Raw genomic sequence first — 18,180 nt, forward strand, 5'->3', positions numbered from 1 at the left:
AGTGGAGCTGTGTGTGCCGAGCTGCCAGCTCACCCTGTTCCTGTTGGCCGAAGGAGGGCCGTCCTCAGATGCAGCTGCCCTTGTCAGCGCTCCTCCCTGCACTTTCATCACAGAAAATACAGTCTGTCCTCCTCCCCCTAATGTAACCTGCCTCTTAAAGGGAACGACCAGCATTTGGAAACCAGATTAGAGAGAGGGAAAAGGACCTCCCTGAGCCCACTAGGACCTTGCTGTGAAGTAGGGTGCCAACCATAGGCCTTTCCCTGAGATGTCCTCTTTCTCCCCTCAGCTCCACCCTGTCTCCACTGGCGGGTGGGTGAAGGTTCCCTGGGCTGTCATTCCCATGTACTGTCTGCTCAGGGTGACCCCAGCTTGGCTTCCTGGATCTGTGTCCACCTGTGACTGAATCCGGTGGCTGCCTTTTGGGGAATGTCAAGGACAGGAGAACCCAGGAATCCTCCGGACCAGTGTTGGCACCGAAGGGGTTAAAGACTGGGGCACAGCACTGTCTAGGGTGTTTGAAGTAGGGCGGGGAAGGGAAGGGCTAGAGTTGTTGGAGAGGCAGCTGGTCTGGACTGGAATGAGTCCCCCCGTCTCCTAAGCAAACTTCTGGACCATGAGCAATTCCCTTAAAAGGACCAAGAGAGAGGCACCTCCATTAAGGTGTTGGACTGGATTCTTAGAGGGGCTACCTGAAGAGGGACTTCCTGCCATATTGAAGTCACCAACCGAGGGCAAGAACGAGTCTCCCATCTTTGGGATATCTCCCAAGTCTGGTGAGTTTCCCTCTTCCCTTTCCCCGAGTCCTTCCTTCATGAGTGGGCATTTCCCAGAGGCAGAGATCTTCAGGAACCCCTCTGCACCCCCAGGAAGTGGCAGAACAATTCTCCACCAGTCTCCTGTAGTCAGCTCCCGTTTTTAACTAAGGTGCATTCTGTTTGTGTCTGTGTGAGTGTGCACAGGTGTACAAATAGAAAACCACCAAAATGGCCAACAGTTAATTGGCACTACTTGTGCAGCCAGTGATGCCAAAGCTTGTTTATGGATTCTTAATCCTCACAATCCTTAGGAGGTTGGCATATCACAATCCCTATATTAAACGTGAGGTTTATCCTTCTGTCCATGGGATTTTCCAGGCAAGAATACTGGGGTGGGTTGCCATGTCCTTCCCCAGGCGATCTTCCCAACCCAGGGATCAAAGCTAGGTCTCTTGCATTGGCAGGAGTATTCTTTACCACTGAGGCACTAGGGAAGCCCAGTTAAACCACTAACCCTTGTCAATTAAGAGGAAGGATTCAAACTCAAGTTCACCTGGCAGCAAAGTCCATTATGATGTCCTCTAGTCTCTTTTTCTTACTCAAGAGGTATAGACAAAAAGGATGGCTAGAATTTTAAAATCTCAAGTCTTAATTCACCCAGGGTCCCCTTCCTCTAAGGCCTGACAGTACTCTCTTCATCCATCTGAATTAATTGTAAGATTTAAAGGGCCACCAACTCATATCTGAGGCTCAGAGGCTTCCAGATTCCATATTACCCCATCCATTCAGATTAGGGGCTACCTACTTCACCCACTACCTTTAGGTGTTCCCTGTGATCTAATGGGTTAATTCCTTGGGACTCTATGGTCAAAGTCTTCTCAGGTGTGTCCCTCTGAACCTGAGTCCTTCTCTTGCCCCACCCTTCTGGCATGGCACCCAGGATGCAGGCCAACAAACTGACAGGAGGTGGAAAGGGACTGATTGGTTTTGCCCCTTTTATTCCCTAGCACCCACACATCATGGGCTAGCCTGGGTCCCAGCAAACCTCTGGTAGAGAAAGCATGCAAGCCTAGCAGAAAGAAAGGACAGGATCCCTAGGTTCAGTTTGCAAATCTATTTAAAGAAAGAAGAAGATGGTCACACTTGGAAGCCCAAAGCAGCAAAAGTCCTGATTGCTTTGTGAGCCTAACATATCAAAGAAGTGGGGGTGATTTGAGGTGGGTGTTTCAGATGCTTGATGGCTGACCTTTATGGAGATGTGGTGGGACTTCCTTGATGGTCCTGTGCTTAAGACTTTGGGCTTCCACTGCAGGGGGCATGGGTTCAATCCTTAGTTGGGGAATTAAGATTCTGCGTTTTGAACTGTGGTGTTGGAGAAGACTCTTGAGAGTCCCTTGGACTGCAAGGAGATCAAACCAGTCAATCCTAAAGGAAATCAGCCCTGAATATTCATTGGAAGGACTGATGCTGAAGCTGAAGCTCCAATACTTTGGCCACCTGATGCAGAGAACTGACTCATTGGAAAAGACCCTGACCCTGGGAAAAATGGAAGGCAGGAGGAGAAGGGGATGACAGAAGATGAGATGGTTGGCTGGCATCACCAACTCAATGGACATGAATTTGAGCAAGCTCCAGGAGACAGTGAAGGACAAGGAAGCCTGGACTGCTGCAGTCTGTGGGGTCACAGAGAGTTGGACACGACTTAGTGACTGAACAACATATTCAGCACATATTTCTTTAGCACCTATCAGTGTCTGGCAGGACTCAGAAAAGTCTGTGTGCAAACACAATGGTGGGGCACTGTAGTCAGACATGACTACTAGAAAACTCATAGCTTTGACTATACGGACCTTTGTTTGCAAAGTGGTATCTTTGCTTTTTAGTATGCTAAGTTTGTCATAGCTTTCCTTCCAAGGAGCAAGCATCTTCTAATTTTATGGCACAGTTGTTGTTTAGTCACTAAGTTGTGTTCAACTCTTTTGTGACCCCATGGAGTGTAACCCACCAGGCTCCTCTGTCCATGGGATTTTCTAGGCAAGAATGCTGGAGTGGGTTGCCATTTCTTTTCCAGGGGATCTTCCCAACCCAGGGATCTAACCCGAATCTCTTGTACTAGCAGGCGGATTCTTTACCACTGAGCCACCTGAAAAGCCCTCACTTACACAAGTTGAGCGCATAGCAAAATCTCGTATGTCTCACACTGAGAAACAGAGCAATGGTGAAGCCAAGTCAGGGTGAGGCGAGGAGGTATTAGAGACTTGGGTGCTATATGACCCGTTGTAGAATGGGGTGTTCAGGGAGCAGGGAGAGGTGGGAAGGAACTGCGGTAACTGAAGCCGCCTTTTTTTTTTTTTAAACTGAAGCCTTCTTTACCTGAAGTACTGCTGTAGTCTTTTATGTGGGATACTGTTGGATTAATGATTTACTTTCTATGCGAGAAGAAGCAGTCATATGAAATTTTGAGCCATCAAAAGGTTTTCTATGACCCTGTCCCCCAGGGACAGGAGACCTGGAGGAGAAGCCCGCAGATCATGCCATCTGGCCTCTCCCTTCCTCCCCATTCTTTACTTTCTAGTTTTTTCAAGTCTTCCCCGTTATTGCCCCCTTGGGGAGATTTAGGACCCCAGACCCAGACCCAGGAAGCCACCCAGGCTGTGAAGGGGCCCGACAATATTGCCCACCATCCCACATGCCCAGCTGTGTGGTTGCTCTCAGCAGTTCCTACCCTCAGTGTTTGCTGGCAGCAAACAGAAGCAGGACCCTCCCTGCCCACCACCCATCACCTCATTCAGATATCTAAGATCCAGAGGGAGTAGAAAGGACAAATTTAATTTAACCCCCGTCTAATTTCTTCTGGAAGCTGCTTTCTCTCTTTGGCTGGTGTGGAGGGGGCAGAAATGAGGATGAGAATGGGAGTGAATAACAACAGTGCTGGATTTCTTTTTTGTTTTTTTCTTTTGGCCAAGCAGCTTGTGGGATGGGCTCTTAGTTCCCTGACCAGGGATTGAACCTGTGCCCTCGGCAGTGAAAGCATGGAGTCCTAACCACTGGACTGCCAGAGAATTCCCCAGACTTCTTTCAAAGCTAGCCACTTGCGCTCATTGGGAGCGTGCCTTCTGGTTTCAGAGGAGAACTCAGGCTCTGCAGTGCGTTGGATCTGCTGTGAAAACTCAACTCTTTCTCCTACAGCCCTGTGACCTCGAGCAAGTTACCTTCCCTCCCTGTGCTGCCTGTTTCTTCTGATGTAAAATAAGAATAATAATATCTATTTCAAGAAATGGTTGTGAGGGTCCCAAAAGATGATGTAGGCACTGATTGTGGGTTAAGCCTCTACCCCTGTAGGCTCAGGTGCTATTTAGGAAATGGATGAGCTGGGGTCTTTGATGTCCCTCTTCTCTAAGCTGGTTGCAGACGCCTGGCTGGTGAGCAGTAAGCCTTACTGTCTCTCTTTAATCTTTCTCTCTCTTTCCTGAGATTTTGAGGCCCAGCTTCTCTAAATCAAGAGTCTGCAAACTTTTTCTGTAGAGACCCAGATAATAAATATTTTCGGCTTTACAGGCCATATGGTCTCTGTTGCAACTACCAACTTTGCTGTCGTAATGCAAAAACAGCCATATACCATATGTAAATGAATGAACATGGCTGTGTTCCAAGAAAACCCTTTATTTCTGAGCACTGAAGTTTAAATTTCATATACTTTTTATGTGTCACAAAGTAGTAGTATTCTTTTGAATTTTTTCCCCAAGCATATAAAAAAATAGTACAGATTTGACCACAGGCCATAGTTTGCCAACCTCTGCTGCAAATCACCAGAGGCTATCACCCCTCCCTTCTCTTTGAAGAATGCAAGTTCATTGAGGTCCTTCTTGCTCTGGTTTTTTGCGTTCTTTTATATCAGAAGTACTTTATGATAATTAGTCCCCATCACAGTTGTTTTAGTGTCAGCCTGTGGGTTATTTATTCACTCTCTCTTTTTAAGAGATAACAGTGAGGTAACCATCATATCGTGCTTCTGTCTTGGGCCTTCCTCTCTCCAGATTTCCATTTCTCAATGCTCTGCCTTCTCTTTGCCTCTAAATAACAGCAACAACAACAATAGTAGCATTTACTAAGTACCTAATATGTGCCAAGCACAGTATTAGTTGTATTTACCTACATTATCATCAAGTCTTTCAATATCCTTACAAGGTAGTATTATCATTCCCATTTTACAGATGATTCCAGAGCTCAAAAACATGAAATAAGCAATGTTATATGGTTATTTATTGAGATGCCCAAGGTCACATGGCTTATGAAGGTGGCAGAGCTAGCAAATCTGCTGAACTTCAAAGCCACTGTACCATCCTGAAGAAATTATGGTCTCAGAGTTCTGAATAAGAGAAATCTCTCTCTATTAAAATATTACATGCTTTCATCTCAGCACACGGTAGAATGTCTAACGAATCAATGGCGACTAGGGAAATGATGGAGATTACACACAGAGGAGAGATCAGGAGATGCTGATGGTCTGTGTTGCTGGGTAAAGCATCTGATCCAGAGGCAAGAAGAAAAGTGACTGAGATCCCCTTCTGGCTTTCCTCCCCTGCCCCCATTCCCAGCATCTGATCCCAGACCTATTTCAGAATCTCCTATCTCTGCTCAGGGGAAGCAGTGATGTGACATGATGTGATCTCATTCAGGAGCTAAATAAAGCCATTGTGTGAGCCCCAGCCCTGGCCGCTCCCTTGTACCATTTCCTGAGCTCAGGAACCCAGGGAAAGATGGGAGGGGGCTGGGAGAGAACTGATGGAAGGAGCAGCAAGGAAGGGAACGTAGAGCCACAGAAAGCAGAGGGTGGAATGTCTCTGGGAGGGGGATGAGGAAGCCTTGCTAAACCTCATCTCTTTGAAGGAGAGAATGAAAATTATTGACATCACAGCATGAAAGAGTAGAATTTAGAAAACAGAAAAAACTTTCTGAAGAATGGAATGAAGATATGAGAGAGAAGGAGTCCAGTGGATTCCATTTTCACAGAGGGCAGAGACCATGAATGACATGACAGAAGAGGCTAGAAAGAGGGTAGATCTTTTAGAAGAGGTCAGATTCAAGGTGGTCTCAGTTGGAGGAAGAAGGATGAGATCCCAGGACATGAAGATCTCAGGATTAAAAATGTCTGTCCACCAGGCCAAGGCAGCCAGGTACTACCTCCAACAGGAAGCATCTCCAGGGATGGAAGGAAAGGAAAGGGCTTCCATTCACTGCTTTTCATTCATCTAGTCAAATCCAGCCCTGCGAGCAAAATCCAACCAGGAAGAGCAGATAGAAACTGGGTACAAGGGGTGTAGGTCTAATAGCCTTTTTCTCTTTTGTGAGGTCATTGAATGCCCCCTCAGAGCCCATTTCTGTCCTGTTTCCAGCCCCTGTTGCTCTTTTTCTAGTGAGCACCCCCAGTTCCTACTCTTTCTTCCCTCCCAGCTTCTCTCAATACTTTTTTGTCAGTACCTCCCACCCCTTGCCCCAAATCTCAGCTTTGAGACCCCTGGTTGGCAGGGATCATGCTGTGGCCCTCAGGCTCTGTCCTACTTCCTCCATAACTGCCCATCTCATTTATTTTATTTTTTAAAAATATCTGTTTATTTGGCTGTGTTGAGTCTTAGGATCTTTGTTCTAAGATGGGATGTGGGGTGTTTTGTTGTGGCGCATGGACTTTCTGGTTGTGGCATGTGGGCTTAGTTGCCCTGTAGCATGTGGGATCCCAGTTCCCTGACCAGGGATCGAACCCATGTCCCCAGCCTTGCAAGGTGGATTCTTAACGACTGGACCACTAGGGAAGTCCCCGGGCCATCCTGTTTACAGACAGCACATCAGATGACATGAGGCCCAAGTCCATGGACACAGAGAGAGGATGTGTCCCAGTGGCTGGACGAGAGGCCCCCTCGATGTGGCTTCCAGATGTGCTGAGACACCAGACCTGGGGTGGTCTCCTAGGCCTCTCCTTTTCTATTCTTAGACCCACCCGGCAGGGCAGCAGAATCCAACTGCAGAGGCCTGAGTACTTGTGTCCTTCCTTCCCCACGGTAGACGGGTGTGCAGTGGGGCACAGGCACCATCTCAGTGGTCCTGGGTGCAGTGGCAGCAGGTTGCAGTGAGAGAGGGAGAACTAGCTGGAAGGAACGACTTTCCAACAACCTGGACTTTAGGTGTGTGTGTGTATGTGTGTCGAGGGCGGGGAATAAAATAACCTGCGGAAGGCTTGACACCCTCACAGGAAGCCTGGGAGGAGGGCGGGTTCTGGCTCATTGCTTCCTGGTTCTCCTGGGTCCTCCCAGCTTCTCAGTTGCTTCTTTCCTGGGAGAAGAGGAGCCTGGGAAACTCATTCTAGCAGAAGTTCTACAGAGACAGGGCCTGGGAGGGAGTGCAGAGGTAGATGCAGTTGATGTGAACTGCCTTCCCACCCCTCCACCACCTTGGTACTCTGGTATTTAGTACTTGTTTGTGGAGCGGGGCTTATCATTTTCAACTTTAAGAGCTCCTGAGGGTTCCTAAGGGTTCCTAACTCTGAGACACATTGAGGCAAGCCCTGATGGCCTCCAGGAGTGTTGGGCTGTGAGAACATTGCCTACCTGGGAGAGAGAGTGAAGGAATTTCAACGTGGCTAATTTGAGGGCCCTTTGCTCTGCTCCGTGGGGAGAGGTCAGAATAGCTGTCTTACTCCCCAAACGACCAGAGTCTTAGAAGGAAGAAATCATAATAATGTCTCACTCATGCACCTTTTCTCCCTGCTGTTTTATTTGCTTAGACTCCTCCCTCTCCAACGTGGCCAAATCCTAACCACTCCACCCTTCCAGGCCCATCTCAAAGGCTATTTACTTCTTTCTGTTTCCCTTTTCTGAGTCCTCCAACTGGTTATATGTACTCAGCACAAAGCCTTCTTTTTTGAAACTTTTCTTGTGACATTTGGCAAACTCTGGCCAGTTGTTTGTGATTTGTGCTTTTATCTATGTGCACACATGCACACGTGCAGGCACTCACTCACCAGAATGAATTCCTTGAGGGTAAGAACAATATCTATTTCTTTTTGCTTGGCACAGTTTCCTGTCAGATAGGTGCTCATCAAATAGAATGATAACGAGTGAATGACAATGTCATTATATACTGGACAGAACACTAGACTGGGAGTCAGAAAACCCAAGTTCCTGGTTTGACTCTGCAGCTAATTCTTTGTGTGATCTTGAGCCAACCATCCTCCAGTTCTGTGCCTTGGGGAAGGGAGGAGTAGGTGACTGGATGCTCTAGGCCTGGCTGACTGTGACACTTTCCTAGTTCCAAGGTTCCAGAGTTCTAGAACTCTGCTCACCGTTCTCTGTCTTCTTGATTCAGACTGGCCTGTGTGCACCTCCCATGAACAGAGAAGTCCCAGAGGTGTTCCTCGCAGGTGGAGACCTGGTGCCCCGAGGCCACACTCGCCGCTGCCTCTCTGCGGTCGAGTCTAGAGCGCAGCTGGAGGAAGAGGAGGAGGAGGAGGAGAATGAGAAGGAGGGGGAAAAAAAGGAGGGCGAAGCCTTCCATGCTGTACCCCTCCGAAGGTCGGGCGCTTTTCGTGCCCACAGCCACAACTATGACCCCTTCAAAAGACATAGCTGGGGGCCGGGCAGGGAGCTCCAGGATCCACTGAGCAGGTAAAACACCAAGGGGCCTCCTGTCTCTCCTTCTCTCAAGTCCTAGACCCAGGAGAAAGTGGTTGGGAAGGAATGACAGGAGTTAAGAGGCCTGGGCCCCTAGCCTCTTGCCTGGAGAGTCTGAACCCGGGCCTGTGGTGGGCCTTTGGGGAGAATGGACCCTGTCTTTCAACGCGTGGCTCTCCCTGGCATCCTAGCTCCTTCCTTCTACTAGTCTCCAGGGCAGTGGGTGAAAATGGAGAGGGGGAGGTGTGGAGGAGAGGTGAGTAGCAGGACACTCAGGTCTTACTGCCTCCTCCTCCCACTCGGGTTTCATAGCACATACAGCAGAGACAGAGCTGGAAGGGACTCAGGGATCGTATGGCCCAATCGCCTCATTTTACACATGAGGAAACTGAGGCCCAGAGAGCTTTGGGAGTTTTCTTGAGAGACATGCTCCCAGGGTTGGGGCATGGGACCTAGCCCCCTTTCCCAAATTGCTGCCTGCCTGATGGTGCGGGCTGAGGCAGGCCCATGATGTTTAGACATCGTAGTCCAGCCCTGCAATGGGGAAGAGCTCCTCTTGCTCACGGTTCTATATATGCATAACAGACCGGAAGTGAGGGACCCAGCTCTTCCCTTCTCCTGGAAAAACCCTGACCACTTCCCCAAAGACAGAGAGGAAGCCAGAAAGAGAAGGCCCGGGGGTCAGCATGAAGGGTTCAGTGTGAGTGGTGCCTGTGAGGGCCTGCCAGCTTTGGAAGGGACTGTCTCTCTGCTTTGGCAATGGTCCCCTTGGACAAATTCTCTTAGCCTGGTGAGTAGACCAAAATTCTCGAGCTCCTGGCAGGGCTGGCTGGGTGTGTGAGGGGAGAGGACCCTTGTCCCTGAACTGGCTTGGGAGGGAACTTGAGAGAGAAGCCTGGTCTTCAGGACTCATGGCATCTTCCTAAGAGCAGCTCATCCAAGGCAGAGGTGCCTCTTGTGATGCCAGCTATATCTTAGGATCTTCCAGGTTCACCTTTCATGATCAAGCACTAATTCTGTCCCTTGGGTTGAGAAGGAAGGGGGCCCTGGGCACACCATTTATCTGAGTAGGGACTAAGTTTCGCATCAGAACCCCCATCCCCTTTCCCTCCACGCTGACTGTGGTCTGTCTTCTGGAGGGAGTACTGCCCTTTGACCAGCAGGGGTCATCCTTGCCTGCAGCCAGTGCCACAGCTTTGCCGAAGCACAGCCCGAAAGGGAGGCCAGTTTGGGTCTGGCCTGTGCCTATGCCAACAGGAAGGGCTGGGCTGGGGGCAAGCAACAGGGACTGGGCTGAGGCAGTGTTTCTCCCTGGTGCCCGTCACCAGCCACTGGGTACGGAGGGCAACGGTGGCAATGTGTGTTTCAGGAATAAACTGCAGGCATTGGGATGCACAGGCCCCAAGGAGCCCTCCTTACTGCGGAGCCAAGAGGAACTGGACCCCTTTCTGGAACTGCAGCACCAAGGTGGCCAACCCTCCTGCGTGGTATGGACAAACAAATCCCATGGAAGCTCCCACCTTCCTCCCCCTCTCCTGCCCCTTTGCCTGTACAACCACCACTCTGTGCCTCTTCTGTTCTGCCAGCTGCTGAGGCTCTCTGTGCCCAGGGATCACTTTGACTTCATCTGACCAAATCTGAAGCTGGTGTCTATACTCCTCTGTCTGCTTCCCTGGGTCTGTATGCTCTGTCCCCCACTCTTGGTATCCTGCCTCTGTCTCTTTCTCTGATACCCTCTGTTCCCTCCTTTCTGTGTCTCTGTGCTGATGTGGGCATCTCTGCCCCTCTCTCATTAAAAGGCTCCTGTTCCCCTAGTTATAACTACTTCTTTCTGTGGACCCCACATTTCTCAGATTTGGAGATGAACTTACCATTTGTAGGATGAAACTAGGCATCTGGTAACCCTGAAACACAATAGTTCTCTAACAAGATAATTACAGGACTATCAAGTAAGAAAGGATATAGAGATTGCTCAGGCTTCTGGCTTAAGGGAACATCACAGGGAAGATCTCAAACCAGGACCTAGGGACCACTGAGGATACACGGAGGTTTTAGAGACCCCTCTGGGTCTGCTAGCTAAGAGTCCCTGAGTATAGTCAGCCCTCCGTATGCACAGGTTCAGCATCCATGGATTCAACCAAGCATGGGTCAAAAATATTTGAAAAAAAAATTCCAGAAAGTTCCAACAAAACTTGAATTTACATCATGCTGGCAAATATTTACAGAGCATTTACATTATGTTTGCAACTAATTTATGTAGCATTTACACTGCATGAGGTATTATAATTAGTCTAGAGCTGATTTAAAGTATATGGGAGGATGCACATAGGTTATATGCAACTATTATGCCATTTTATGTAAAGGAATTGAGCATCCTTGGATTTTGGTATCCATGGGATCCTGGAAGCAGTCCCCCATGGATAATAAGGGACAGCTGTACACAGAAATGCCTCAAGCCCAGTGACTTAAGGTTACCTCCTGTCCAGCACATATTCTAACTGGCCAATGTACCCACCCGGCCTCATGGTCCAAGTGCCTGTGGTTCAGGTGAGAGGCTGAGAAGAAGGGGCTGTTACAGTCTGTCAGGAAAGCAGCAAAACTCATCTTATCCCAGGTCACACTTTTCTCCATCAGCATTTCTGCATTTCTTCCCTCCAGCCCAGTTCGATGTGGTATGGTAGAAAGAACAGCATTTGGGAGTCACACTGACTCCTAGTTGAACAATGCATTTCATCTTTCTGAAAATCAGGCTACTAAAGCCTGTCTTTTCAAGTTGTGATTGTTAGGCTGGGGGAAAAAGTGGTGAAGTGCCCCATACTGTGGCTAATACACTGGAGACAGTGGTTTTTTTTTTCCTCTTCTCCCCTCCGGGCCCTTCATACTTCTTTCCCCCCTCTTCCACCTCTCTCTTTGTCCAGCTGCCCGCTTCCTGGAATTATGTGTCTCCTTATTTTCTCCCCTCTCTAGAGTTTTTTTTTTTTCCTTTCTCTTTTTATGCCTTCCTTCTCTCATTCCTCTCCTCTCTTCATCTAATCTTTAAGTACTTCCCTTAAATTTCTCCTTGTCTGTCTGTTTGGGTTTTGTTTGTTTATTTGTCTGTTTCTTCCTGCAGCAGCAAGTTGGTGTAAGTCCTCTGCAACGTCCATAGACTAAAAGTCTGAAATTCATTAAACTAGACTGGGACTTGCAGACTGACAGTCCATGAGCCAAGTCTAGCTCAAAATTTATTTTGTTTGGCCAACACGGTGTTTACAATTTCTAAAATTCAGATGTCCTTAGATGGGAGCTTTATCCTCCAGTTTGCCAGAGTTGCTAATATTCTGTATTATATTTTTCCATTGTCTTAAATGTAGTATTGAAAAATGAATGCGTAATCAATCAACCACCCATCTCAAGAACAAGAACATCACTAACACATTTATCTTTGTTTATGTCTGCCTATCTTCTCTTATTCCCTTGCCTCCCCTCCAGAGGTAATCACTGACTTGAATTTTCTTAATCACTCATTTACTTTTTAAAAGTAGTTAAAAAAATAGTTTTAGCACAAAGTACTACCTAGTAATATATTATTTCTTTTTTGTTTCTAATTTTAAAAACAATGATGTTATAGTCTACAAAATTTCCTATAACTTGCATTTTCATTCAGCATTCTGTTTCTAATTTTTACCCACGTGTTACAAATGTAGTCCATTGTTTTCATTCCAGTCTTCTGTTGATGGACATTTGTAGAATTTCCATTCTTTGCTATCATGAAGAGTATCATTATGAACATCCTTTTATCCATCTTCTTGTGCTCATTTGCAAGAATTTCTCTGAGGTATACCTTGGAGTAGAATTATTGGGTCACAGAATACACAATGTTCATTTTTATGAGATAATGACAAACTTTTTATTTCTATCAGCAATATATAAGTGCTCCCATTGATTCACATGCTTTCCAACATTTGGAATAATCAGATTTCTTAATTTTGCCAATCTAGTGGTTATAAATCTCATTGTGGTTTTAATTTGAATTATCCTTGTTACAAATGGGATTGGCGTTTTTTTCTCTATGCCTTTGTGTTTCCTCTTCCATGAAGTTCCTTTTCCCTATCTTTTGCCCACTTTTCTATTGGATTCTTTGAAGGTTTTTTCTTTATTGTTTTGAATGTGTTCTTCATATATCCTGAAACTAATCCTTTGTTGTTATATGTGTTGCAATGATCTTTTCTCAAAGATTGAGAAAAGTGGTTTGTCTTTTTCCTTTCTATAATGTCTTTAAGGAAACAGTTTCTTAATTTAAAATGAACATATTTATTGAAGTATAACTTATGTATAAAACATGCATTAAAAACTTTTGAGATTTTGGCTGGCGTTGCATTAAATCTAAAAATTATTTTAGGAAAAGTGGACATCTTTACAATATTGCTTCTTCCTACCCATGAAAACAGTATACTTCTGTATTCAATGTATTTCAATAAAGTTTTATCATATTTTTTCCATACTGTTTATAGATATATATTAGGCATTTTCTTAGGTATATTATACTTTTTTATCAAGATTTTAAATTAAAAATTTTAAATTTTTATTGAAGTACAGTTGATTTACAATGTTTCAGGTGTATAGCAAAGTGATTCAGTTGTACATGTAAAGATAGATATGTATTCTTTTTCAGATCTATTTACATTATAAGTTATTGTCAAGATTTTAATTTTAGCCATTCTGGTGAGTGTTTTGAATTGTCTCATTCTGGTTTTACTTTTCATGTCCCTGTTGAAAAATTTTATTGGGCATATTGTCATATTCTCATTGGCCATCCAAATATATTGTTTTGTGAAATGTCTGTTCTAGTCTTTTGCTCAATTTTTAAAACAGCTTGTCTTTCTCTTATTGATTTGTAAGAGCTCTTTATGTATTCTGGATTTGAGTCCTTTGCCAGACATGTGTATTGTGAATATCTTCTCACAGTCTTTGACTTGCATTTTTATTTTAATACTGTGTTTTAATAAGCATAAGTTTTTAATTTAGATGAAGTCCAGTTTATCAGTTTTTTAATGCTTAATGCTTTTGGTCATGTTTAAGAAATCTTGCCTACCCCAAGAATGTGAAGATTTTTCTCTAATGTTTTCTTCTAGAAGCTTTATAGTTTTAGCTTTCATGTTTAGGTCTGTGACTTATCTAGGTTCTTGTATATAGAAGAAATCAAAGTTTTGGGTTTTTTCCCCCCATAAAAATATACATTTTCTTCATTAAAAAAACTTACTTTCTTACTTGAATTGCTGTGGTGTCTTTGTTGAAAATCAAGTGAGTGTATTTGTGTGAGTCTGTTTCTGGGGCCTATTCTCTGTTGCATCGATCTATTTGTCTATTTTTATGCCAGTATCACATTATCTTAATTAATGTAGCTTTATTATGAAAGTGAAAGTGTTAGTTGCTCAGTCATATCCAACTCTTTGTGACCCCACACCCACAGACTGTAGCCCGTCAGACCCCTCTGTCCTTGAGATTTCCCAGGCAAGAATATTGAAGTGGGTAGCCATTCCTTTCTCCATAGATGAGTTTTTTTTTCTTACAAGTTTTATTTATTTATCTATTTTTTGGCTAATGTAGCTTTTTACTGTTAATCTTAAAAATGTAGTAATTTAAGTTCTCCAACTTTCTTACTTTTTTTAAAAATTATCTTGGCTATTCTAGGTCCTTTATATCTCTATATGAATTTTAGAATCAGCTAAAATTCTTGCTGAATTTTTATTGAAATTATATTGAATTTAAAGATTAATTTAAGAAAAACTGACTTCTTTCTAATATTGAGTCTTCTTATCCATGAAAAATGATATCTCTAGTTAGTTAGGCTTTCTAAAAAATATGTCTTTTAACAAAGTATTAGTTTTCTTCATACAGGTCTTGTCAATCTTTATTAGATTTATTTCTATGTGCCTTATAGATTTTGTTGCTATTATAAATGCTTTCTTATATAAAGAAATTGTGTTAATTACATTTTTACAATTATTTTTGGTTTATAGAAATGTAGTTGAATTAATTATACTTATTCATCTTGTTAAACTCTCCTTTTTTTAGTTACAACAATTTGTGGGTTTTCTTTTTGGCTTTTCTAGGTAGACAATTATGTCATCTTTAAGTGAACTTTGTTTTCTTCTTTTCCAATAAATTCTTTCTTTCATTTCTTTTTCTTGCCCTACTGTGCTTGGCTAGGGGTCTATTGCAATGCTAAACAGTAATGGGGATAATGGCTAGCCTTGCCTTGTTTCTGATTTTAGAGGAAGTACATTTCATGTTTTACCATTAAAATTGACTTTTGGCTGTAAGGTTTTAAAAGATACTCTATCAAGTTAAGGGGCTTCCCTGGTGGCCCAGCTGGTAAAGAATCTGCCCACAACGCAGGAGACATGGGTTTGATCCCTGGATTGGGAAGATCTCCTGGAGAAGGGAACGGCCACCCACTCCAATATCCTGGGCTGTAGAATTCCATGGACTGTATAGTCTATGGGGTTGCAAAAGAGTCGGACACAACTGAGCTGAGCAACTTTCACTTCACTTCCTCAAGTTAAGGAAGATTCCTTCTATTGGTAACTGCCAGGTCTTTGGTTTTACAATGAGTGAATGTTGGATTTTATCCTATGATTTTTTTTTTTTTTGCTTTTACTGAGTTGGTTATGTTTTTTTCTCCTTTAGTATGTCATTGAGGTAAATTACATTTAAAGATTTTCCTCATCTTAAACCACCCTCATATTTTTAGGATAATTCCAACTCTTTCATGATGGATTCTCTTTCTTATGTGCTGCTGGAATTCATTTGTGGCATCAATTATCTATTGCTGCATAATAGATCAACCCCAAACTTAATGACTTAAAACAACCACCTTTTTTTCCCCCTCAGAGTGCTATGGATGGTTAATTTGGACTGAGCTCAGCTGGGTATTCTTCTGCCAGTTTTACCTGGCCTCACTTATGTGGTCATAGTTATCTGGTGGCTGAAAAGGACTGATGGTCAAGGATGGTGATATTCATTCCTGTGGGTTGTTAGGTGCCTGTTGTGATACTTTGGTTTTCATCCATATGGCTTCTCCATCACATGGAAATAGCATTCTAAGTGGGCAAGAGAGGAAGCTTTAAGGTTTCTTGAGGTGTAGTCTCAAAAATCATATCATGCTACTTCTGTCACATTCTATTCATCTTAGTAAGTCACAGGCCTGCCCAGATACAAAGAGTGAAGAAATAGATTCCTTCTCAATGGTAGGAGCTATAAATAATTTGTGGCTATTAAGGCTATTTAAGGCTATTTCAAATCTATTACAGTTTGCTAATATTTTGTTTGGAATTTTTGTACTTTGCATAAGAGACATTGGCCCATAATATTCCTTTGTCATATTGTCTGTGTGTAGCTTAAGAATAAAGGAAAGGGTTTGAAAGGTTTTGTTTTTGTTTTCTATTCTTTGGAAGAGTTTGGATCAGTGATCTATTGCTTGACAGATCTATTCCTTGACTATAAAAGTGTTTCGGTCTTGTGTGTTTTGTTTATGGAAAGATTAACTACTGATTCCATTTCTTTAATAGGACCATTCAGACTTTCTATTTCTTCTAGATTCAGTTTTGGTAAGTCATATATATATATATATATATATATGTATTTTTTTTAAATAATTTATCTATTTTGTTTCCATTTTCAAAATTACTGGCACTAAGTTATAGATAGCATTATCTTTCCAGTCACCTTTTGCTCTTTCTATAGTTAGATCCACTTTTTCATTCTACTTTTATTTGCACATCACTTTTATCAAAGTTTTGTCTATTTTATTGGCCTGTCTCTTGGCATTATTGATCCTATTTTATGCTGTTACTACTTCATTTATTTCTGCTTTTATCTTTATGATACCCTTTTTTCTATTTTCTTTGGGTTTGTTTTGTTGTTCTTTTTTCTAACCTTTTAAGTTGGCATAGCTCATTAATTTTCAATTAAAAAAATTCCAATATAAGCATTTTAAAGTTATAAATTATCCTTGAGATACATTTTGACCATCTCCTACAAGTTTTGTTGAGTAGTATTTTCATTATTGTTATAAAATATCTTTAAATTTCCATAATGAATTCTTATTTGATCACTAAGTTTATTTGGAAGGGTATTTTAAATTTTCTAAATATATGGATATTTAAAAAAATTTTTTTGAAACATAACATATATACAGAAAAGTATATAAAACATATCTGTACAATGGAATGAATAATTAGGAAGCAAACACTCATGTAACTATTCTAGGTTAAAAAAAAATAGAGTATCACCAAACCCAGAACCCCCATGGGTCCTTCCCCACTCACAGCCCTCTCCTGATAGAGAGGACTACTTTCTTGACTTTCAAGGTCAATTTTCCTTATAGATTTACCACATTTATGTGCATCTCTAAACAATATCAATTAGTTTTACCTGTTTCAAACTTTATATGAATGTAACCATTATGTATATAAGTTTTTTGTGTCTTCATTCTTTCACTTGGCATTCTTTGTGAGGTTCATCTGTATTGTTGGGTGAACTATAGTCTGTTTATTTTTATTGTTGTATATATAATGCTTTTATATATAAATATACCATAGATTCTTTATCCAGTCTGTTGTGAAAAGGGACTTCTGGATTGTTTCCTATGATCTCTCTGATAGCAATTATCTGAAGTATGTTAAATTTTGCCTTATGGACTGATATATAGCCAGTTTTTGTAATGTTCCAAGTAGGGTTGAGGAAAAAAAAAAGGGTTCGAAAGATTGGGTGTGTAGTTTATGAATATTTCTATTCCCTATTGTTTTAAAACCAGACTGCCCCAGTTTTTCTGTTTGTTTTGTTTTTTTCACTATCTGCCTGACCTCTGTAGATTGAGTTTGTCACTTTGGAAACCATTCGGGGTAAATCTTTTCTAGGATATTTTCTATATTAAGGCAGCCTGGATTTGAGTTGCAACAGAGTGATGACTGCTAAATAGCAGGAATAACTTCCTAACTATTTCAAGTGGAATGTTCCAGATAGGGGTAGTAGGGAGGGGTAGAAGGCCTGAAGGGCCTTTTGCTGTGGGAAAGTGAAGAGCCTGGGGGGAAGATGGTTGAAGCTTGGTCTTTGCATGAAGATTCTTAACTTGATTCTAGGATCAGGGTTCCTGTCACCCACCAGCTGGCCCTTTGGACCACTCAGCCACTGGTATGCTTTCCAAGTCTGTATCCATGAGTGGCATCAATTGCTTCTTGGGCTGCTCAGACCCAGCTGGTGAGTAAAAGTGGGGAGCAAAGCAGTGGTGGCCCCTTCTGCTACCAGTCTCACCCCAGTCCTCAGAGCCAGCTGTAAATTTTGGGTCCAGAGGTACTGCGTTGTGTTCAACCACACACCCTTGGAAACTCCAAAACGCCTTTATACAAACGAGAGATCTGAATTCAAGACTTTGGTACTCTGAGGTTCTCCTTCCACGGAAGGAGAACACAGGATAGAAAGAGGCTCTCCAGGTTCCCCTTTCACCAGAGATGGAGGGCAGTTACCTGCAACGTGCCTTGTCATCAAGATGAGGCATTGGGAGCTGAGAATGAATCCTCTGTCCTTTCCATTCGCCAGAAACAGAACTGTGACATTGGCCCCCCAGCCTTTCTCCACACAAACCCTCAGGGCTCTGTTACCCTGGTGTCTAAGTTCTTCAGCTCTGCTCTGCTCAGATGCCGCCTCCTTCCCTGCTCCCCAGCACCCGCCCTCAGGAATGGCGTCAGAGGCACCTGCAGCTTGGGAACCTGATC

At 43.3% G+C, this 18,180-nt stretch overlaps 1 protein-coding gene across 12 annotated transcripts in view; it reads left to right on the forward strand.

Annotated features, from left to right (window-relative positions):
- Positions 1 to 18,180, forward strand: part of ARHGEF2 (Rho/Rac guanine nucleotide exchange factor 2) — a 51,802-nt gene that overhangs the window by 2,617 nt on the left and 31,005 nt on the right. For 2 of the 12 annotated variants that reach the window (XR_014054917.1, XM_081494206.1), the window contains exons 2-5: positions 8,118 to 8,416; positions 9,792 to 9,909; positions 15,976 to 16,014; positions 17,548 to 17,665. Coding sequence is in view for 7 of the 12 variants with exons in the window: in XM_081494206.1 (XP_081350332.1) it covers positions 8,118 to 8,416; positions 9,792 to 9,909; positions 15,976 to 16,014; positions 17,548 to 17,665 (574 nt within the window). In the remaining 5 variants the exon portion in view is untranslated. Of the gene's footprint in view, positions 1 to 9; positions 777 to 5,471; positions 5,936 to 6,747; positions 6,938 to 8,110; positions 8,417 to 9,791; positions 9,910 to 15,975; positions 16,015 to 17,547; positions 17,666 to 18,180 lie in introns of those variants that run through there. The other 10 variants (XR_014054921.1, XM_081494210.1, XR_014054918.1 and 7 more) reach the window with 7 other exon arrangements.

Source organism: Giraffa tippelskirchi, chromosome 5 (genome assembly GCF_054371585.1).
Source record: "Giraffa tippelskirchi isolate mGirTip1 chromosome 5, T2T-mGirTip1v1.2.pri, whole genome shotgun sequence".
Lineage (NCBI taxonomy): Eukaryota > Metazoa > Chordata > Mammalia > Artiodactyla > Giraffidae > Giraffa > Giraffa tippelskirchi.